This window comes from Carica papaya, chromosome 6, assembly GCF_054855325.1.
Source record: "Carica papaya isolate Zhongbai chromosome 6, ASM5485532v1, whole genome shotgun sequence".
Lineage (NCBI taxonomy): Eukaryota > Viridiplantae > Streptophyta > Magnoliopsida > Brassicales > Caricaceae > Carica > Carica papaya.
In genome coordinates, this window is record NC_142314.1 from 32630904 (window position 1) to 32638672 (window position 7769).

Consider the following 7769-nt stretch of genomic DNA (forward strand, 5'->3'; position numbering starts at 1 on the left):
TGTGGGTAAAGTCCGGCGGTGCCGCTACGAAAAAAATAAAAAACTACCTCCAATGAGCCCATTCCCGATTTCTGTTTTGTGCAATTTTTCACAATTGTAATTACTATTATGTTTTCTACAGGTTGACCGAAGAAAAATGCTCAACTGCGAAGGTGAGCCGGCGGAGCCGCTGTACTAAAAAATTCCACCGCTAGTGAGTTTTTATTTTTTTAATTTTTTTAGGGCAAACTGAAATTTCTTAACGTATTTTCTTGCAAGGATGAGCATAAAACCGACCAGAATCGACCAAAACTGGCCAAAAATAGCCAGTTCGAGGCAAATCACCGTCGCGAGCGACAATGCCGTTGTCGGAGCAGGGCGGTGCTGCTATGCTGGAATTTTTAAAATTGTCGAAAAATGTTTATAACACCAAATTTGAGTTTTTAAGGGTATTTTTAGGTACTTAAAATGTGTTTTAATCTCCGAAAAAAAAATCAAAAAGCCCGAGAAATGTTAGTAGGCGTAGCTGAAAGTTTAGTGTTTCGGACATCAATTCGAGTAAGAATCTCTTACCTTATCTCCTATTATAGAATTGAAGTTTAATTATAAATAATATTGTATTTTACGTAATTTAGAAAACTTCGATAATTAATTACAAGTTACTAATAGAGCTGAAACTGATTATTTATTACTGTTTGTCATGTTTTAACTGATTGATTGATTTTACAGTTTTAAAGACATAATAATACACTAAAGTTAGTAAGATGATTCAATTATATTTTCTTAATGCATGTATTGCTTGTTTTGCGTGATTTAAAGTTAAATTGTGAAACTAAAAATTAAATGTAAACGAAAAATTACTTGCTTAAGTGAATGAATGAATGATAGCCTTACTGGATATCCTGAGAGATGGTAACGGACTAGGTACATAAGAAACCCTACTGTGAACGTTGCCTCATACCAGAATGAGTATCGAAAATTGTTATTTTGACGCTCATACTGTACGAGGTATGAGGACAACCCGTTTAACCATCATACCAGACAGAGTATTGAGGGATGGAATTTTTGGCACTCATACCGGACGGGGTATGAAGACAGCCTGTTTCACCCTCATACCGGACGGAGTATTGAAGGATAATGTTTTTAGTGCTCATATTGGACGAGGTATTGGGACAGTCGGTTAATTGACAATGTTGAATAAAAGTTCACGCGTGATAGGGATATCCCTATGAATTTCCATGAATACCAGTAGACAGATAAAAATGGAAAGTTGTTGTTCTGATTAATTAAAAATGAGATTATGATGTTATTTGTATTATTGTATCTATAGGTTGGTTTTAGAAATCTCGCTACGGTAAGCATGTAATAAATAAATTTACTTAAATTAAGAGCTCAATTTGTTGTTTTTATGATTTTTACCAACCTTCATTTCTATATCGATGAGTAGTGTGATATTATTATTGGGATAATATAATTTACTCTTTCATCAACCAGTTCAGATAAAAAATACTAAAATTTAGATTTCGATCCACAAGAGAGTTGCGAATAGAATGCACAGTTGTTTACTTTTCATTTATTTCTTTGATTTTTCGTTTGTTCTTTTTGAATGATTATTCTTGTAACTCTATTGGGTATTCTAAATTATTGTGTAATGAATATGAACCATAACTTTATTATTTTGATTCCGCATTCAATTTATAATTTATTTATTTTCAAGTTTCGGGTTGCTACACATTCTTGTAACCCTATTAGATATTCTAAATTATTGTAAAAATAATATAAATCGTAAATTCTATTATTTCGCTTCTGCATTTAATTTATGATTCTATTCTCTTTTAAGTTCTGAGTCTTTACATACATTGACATAATTTGTACTAATAGCCTTTATCTTAAATTTTATCTTCTTTTTTTCTTAATTTTTTTTTAAAATTTAATCATTTTTTGTAATTTTGTTTATTATTATTATTATTTTCATATTTGAAGGAAAAAAAACTAAAATATAATAGATAAAATTGAAGAAAAAAAATTGAATTAATTTTAAATGAGTTTAGTTTTTTAATTTAAATTACCAAATTTATATAAAAAAAATAAACATAATTTTTTATTTAACATTTAAGATATTTTCAGACTAAATTTTGTGCAGCAAAAACAAACATTCTCTCTGTTCTGTTAATAATAAATATTTAAATTATCTAAAATTTTAATTTTTAAATCATCAATATAAAAAATAAAATTTCCCATTATTCAAAATTTAAATTGAATAAAATGGGATATTAGAACTAAAATTAAGAGAATTCCAGTTTTTGCCCACTGGTATGGAATAGGGAACTGGGCAGCAGCTGGCATCCCTTTTATATATATATATATATATATATATAATTAATTAATTGAAAAAGTAGATGGGTTTCTAACTTTTTATATAAAAAAATAAATTAATAAAGATATTTTTAATATAAAATTTTTAAAATTAATTAATTAATTAATTAAAATGTAGATGGGTGTGTAGCTTTTAATATAAAATAAAACAAAGAAAGATATTTTTTTAACATTAAAAAATTTGAGAATTGGCTTAAAGTGTGTGGTAATGATAATTACTTCATTGGATAAAGGGTAGATTCTTTTGCCTTTCCTTCTCTTGCTTTCTTTACAAGTTGCCAGTTGGGAACCAACCCTCCCTGTCCACATATATTAATTTTGATGAGACTTGTTATAAATTTTCACTTTCAAAATAATAATTATTCCATTAACATCATATATTAATTTGATTTACTCATACTAATGATCATATACTATTTTTTTTCTTATATATTAATTAGTTGTGTAGTTGCAAACTAATGAATATAAAAGATATTTGTGTTAAACAAGCTAGAAAGATATCTATAGTCAATTGGTCGAGAGTTGTCGGAGATAATTCACTAATATTTTTTATTACGTCAAAAGTTGTTTATAGATAGAAAGAAGTAAACATGACAATAAATTATTAATCAAATATAAAGAGTTAAAGAGAAGAGGTATGACATGACACAACAATCATACTATTTTTATATACTTGATATAATATTTCAAGAAATGAATCTCTTGACTATAAATTTTAAAGATATTATAAAATTTAAATTATTTTGTGATTTAAGCATCACATAATTTACTAACTATCATCGACTAATGTAAATTTCAGAAGAAAGCTCTACAAGTACCGTTAAACTTCAAGTAGAGGAGTCGAAAGGAAGATGTTAATGGAGGGTGGTGAAATTATCGAAGTATATGCATTTAATGTCATTGTAACTATAAGAAGTTATCACTATCATATTGATTCTACTATTACTATTATTATTATTACTGTCACTATTTTTATCATTAGTACCATCATCAATTAATAGAAAATAATATATTAATCTAGTATACTATCATACTCATATTTTATCTAATAATTCTAAATACGCAGTATGATCAAATTTAACCTATACATAAATAGTTGTACTCTATTAATTATTGTCTTTACAAAACTCATATTGTCAAAAATAATTTAAATATATAAATTGAAGATATAATATTAGAGCATGTCATAATTAGTCATTGCAATCTTTTTATACATTAAATTTTAAAATACATATTTACTATTTTTTTTTTAAAAAATACATGTTATAAAACTAACAACATATAACTTATATACTAATATTCATTATTATGTGTATTGGGGGGATTCCTCTATGATGATGCAAGTTCATTTTTTTCTGCTAAAGAAATATAATATAATATATAGTATTATTACTTTGTTTTAATTATGATGTTAGTTTTAGGTTACAGCTGAAATAGGAAACTGATAATAATAACTTTTGTCTTTTTTTGGTGTAAAATTTTAATTATGTGGAAATGCTACTAGAAGAATATCTTTTATGATTTTTTTTTTTAAAAAAAATTAAAAAACAACTATAAGTAGCAATTATTTATTTATTCAGGATTATTTTAAAGTTTTCATTATTTGATATATGATATCACCTGCAAATTATTAATATATAATTTAATTATTAAACCTATCTTGTCATGCTATATTGTGGGATGCATGAAATTTAGTGTATGCATGCACCCACCTTAGTAAGTAATAATTAGTATAAAGAAGAAATGATGACTTAAACTAATGAGTAAGGGATTAGTATAAAAAAGATTTTATTATAATTAATATAAAAATGATTTGTTTAATTTGTTCCCTATTTACATGTACACACACACACACACACATATATATATGTATATGTTTTTTGGTGTAAGAGTGAGATTTTCATACATCAATGGGGATATACTTACATTAGAGAATTCACCCATTACAATCATAATGTATGTATATAAATTACTTTTGGTACCTTTCCTAATGAGTTGTATGTGATCAAAATTATTTATTAAATTTATGAAGAGAAATACATGTATATAGAGTTGACAATTAATTAATTCAACCATTGAGATGACTCAATTGACAAACATTGTTGGAGCTTTGCCATCAACACTTGCCAAGGTAGCGCAAACATCTAATTCATCACCTGAAGATGACGATGAACTATGAGATTCATCAGAGTCCTCAGAATCATATTGATCTGATAAATTAGATTGGAGTGATTTAATAGTTAGAGGCGACGAACTAAAACTTGTGTTACTGTTGAGAAAATGAAGCTTCTTTTCGTCGTCTTCTCTCATCATTTGACTGTAGGCCACACAATTAAATCCATTTGTATTTTTACCACCAAACGCAGATTCTAACTTATCCATGTCGAACAATTCTTGCATCAATATTTGACTATGAGGATTATCAGAATGAACAAACTTCACCTTTCTATACGTCTTTTGTTCCAAAAATGGTTTCACCATCTATCATCACACAACACGAACTTCCATCAAAATCTATTATTAACTCCCTTATTATCTATATATAATATTTATTTCTTTTTTGGACAATAAGTATAACTTTTCATGTTCAATTACTAGTAACTCAATAATTTTAAAACACAAACCACTACCTGTTAAATGATCAAAACACAAATTATTGATACATTGTGAATTGAATCAATATATAAATTTTAAAAATCACATTTTTTTTTATATGCAATTAAACATATTTCTAAATTTTACTTTTTGAACTGTGCATGCATGTATACATGTAACCACTAAAAAATGTTGGAATAAGAAGTGTATATATATAGTATATAGTATATATGTATATATATAATTACCGTCCAAAAGGATTCAAAGATTTTAGGAGGGTTATAGAAGATAGCAAGTCCAAGTCTCTCCGGGTAATGGTGTTGCAAGAGATGAGCAGCTTCCCTAGTCTGCTTGACAGAAATGCAACCCATTTTCCAACCTTGAAAATCAATCAGCCACACCATTTGCTCCTCATCTGTCTTCACGTTCATTGTTGCATTTTCCATGCAGTATACCAAGTACTTTATATGCCCTCCGCATGATGATGAGCTTTTACTTTGAGTACCCTGTCACATTATATACACAAATATATCATGTTTATCCAAATTATACACACATATATATGTATGTACCTGGAGACCTGGTCTCATGATAAGCACAATCCTCCCATTCTTGTCACAGAAATTGGCACGGTAAACTTTTCCTGTCTCAGCTTCATCAACAACATCTTCCTACCACACATAAGAAGGTAAATTCCACATAAAATTATCTTTTGAATTCTGTTTTACACACACACACACACACATATAATAGACATAACTATTTACAGATATAATAGACACCACATATATAATAGACATTAAAAGCTGAAAGCAAAATGAAAAACAAAAAATTACCCATGTAATTTTCTCTGGTTTGGATTGCAACCTCCACTTCAAAGTTTCTTTCAACATTTTGGCTGCCTTTTTTGTATTCCAATTTCTTGCTCTTAGGTATCTTGATATGGATTCGTCAGAACAAAACTCTGGTAGCTTATCAGCAATACCACCTATAATCTTTTTCACCTCATTGATCTGATCATTAATTTATTGAAACATTTCAATTCATCATTGATTTACGCATGGAAATAAATCTAACTATTTGATTATCTTTTTCTCGATATATATTATTAGAAAAATTACTGCCAAATGCATTTTGAGAAAAAAATTCAGATTATTTTAATGCTGGATCGTTATGTAATATGAAATTGCGGATACTAAAGTAATAATTAAGAACCCTAAAATGACTTCTTCTGAAAAATCTGAGATATTCTTGTTATGCCTCCTCATATGTAGAAAGATTTATCAAAAATTAAAAAATTTATTCATTTTATAAGTTTACAAATTCTACGTTTGTGTTTATAAGTTAAAATATAGAAATTAAATTAAACGAGCAGATCGTAAGTAAATACCTTGGCTTGTTGGTCTTCTGGGGAAAAAAGTTTCTGGGATGCACTTCCTCGCAATTGGTTTGAACCCATACTTTGAAAATTTATTTTCGTAATGAAAGATTAAGCTACACAATATATGTAGAATTAGAACTCACACATCAATGTATGTAGAATTAGAACAATACATCAGTAAAGTTAATATCCCTGTAATGAAACAATGTAGTTAGTACATAGAAAGGAAACTAATGATGAGATGATGATCATATATATGCATATATATCATCACTTTCATGCATGCAAAGGCAGATATATAGGATAACAGTCAAATTATAGAAACCTTTTGTTTTGCATGTAAAATGTGTTCGAGATTTTTTCTTGTTCATTGTTTTTTGTTTTTTGCAAAATTGAATGGACAAAAATGGTGGAGGTAAGATGGAAATGAAGATCCCACAAAAATGGAGACATTGCGGTCCTACTTTGCTTTGTTTGCCAAAAGAACAGGAGAGGGGATAGATAGATTTTACTATTTGGGGAATGAATGACAAATATTCTCTTTTGGAATATGGGTTTGCATTATATATATATATATGTATATATATGTTTAAGTATATATTTATGGAGGAGAAACACACTGTTTCCAATTGTTTCTTAATATAATTAGGAATCAATTGGATATTTGCGTATGTGTATGAATATATATAACACTTGTTCTCTGCATATTGTTTCAGATTCATTGATGTTTACATATCTAAATACTAAATGTATGTTTTTATTTTACCTACCAGAGATAAGACGAAAAATGTGATTAGTTAACATCTTACTTATTTGAATATGACTATAAGCTATATTTTTCTTTGTTTTAGTTTTCAAACACTAAATTACTTATTTATAAAAATATATTTATTTTATCAGTACTTTTGTCTTATTATATATATAAAGAATATATGTTTTTAGAATCTTTTTTAACGTCACATTAGTTTAATAAATAATTATCTAAAAATTACAGAGATTAAGATTTACATTACTTAAAATAATAAAAAATTTTAATAAAACCACAATAATCAAATAGAATGCAAGTTTTTTTACAGGTAGCTTGTCTAAGTCAAATATAATTTATAGATCGATAACGAAACGAAGTTAAAAATTTTCACTCAAAAACTTCACAAAATGTGTTTTTGAAATTAGCTTTGCAATATAAGGATTGTATATACGGTATGAAAAATATTTTATTTTAAACTTTATCCGTAAAAGAAAACAAAACAAAAATTTTGTGGGAGTGAGGGTTTGACCATGACTTGGAAAATAAAAAGAAAAGTTTCTCTCCCAAATATTAATTATTTGATTATAAAACTTTATAAATTGTATTTAAATCCCATTATTATGATTTTATATATTCCTAACAATTAAACAGATACTTGTTATTATTTTACAATAAAATGATAGAATAGAA

The 7769-nt window shown here is 27.2% G+C and overlaps 1 protein-coding gene across 3 annotated transcripts; it reads right to left on the reverse strand.

Annotated features, from left to right (window-relative positions):
- Positions 1-4220: 4220 nt before the first annotated feature.
- LOC110812840 (uncharacterized) lies at positions 4221-6793 on the reverse strand. Of its 3 annotated transcripts, none has more exons than XM_088222531.1 (6): positions 6657-6793; positions 6341-6444; positions 5787-5963; positions 5523-5621; positions 5199-5456; positions 4221-4836 (listed from the first exon to the last, which is right to left on the reverse strand). In XM_088222531.1, exons 2-6 carry the CDS (start codon positions 6407-6409, stop codon positions 4441-4443), a joined length of 999 nt encoding a protein of 332 aa, XP_088078657.1. In that variant the 5' UTR covers positions 6410-6444; positions 6657-6793; the 3' UTR covers positions 4221-4440. The 3 variants fall into 3 exon arrangements, with proteins under 3 accessions (XP_088078657.1, XP_088078656.1, XP_088078655.1); XM_088222530.1 differs by having other exon boundaries at positions 6341-6523; XM_088222529.1 differs by lacking the exon at positions 6657-6793 and having other exon boundaries at positions 6341-6650.
- Positions 6794-7769: the final 976 nt, after the last annotated feature.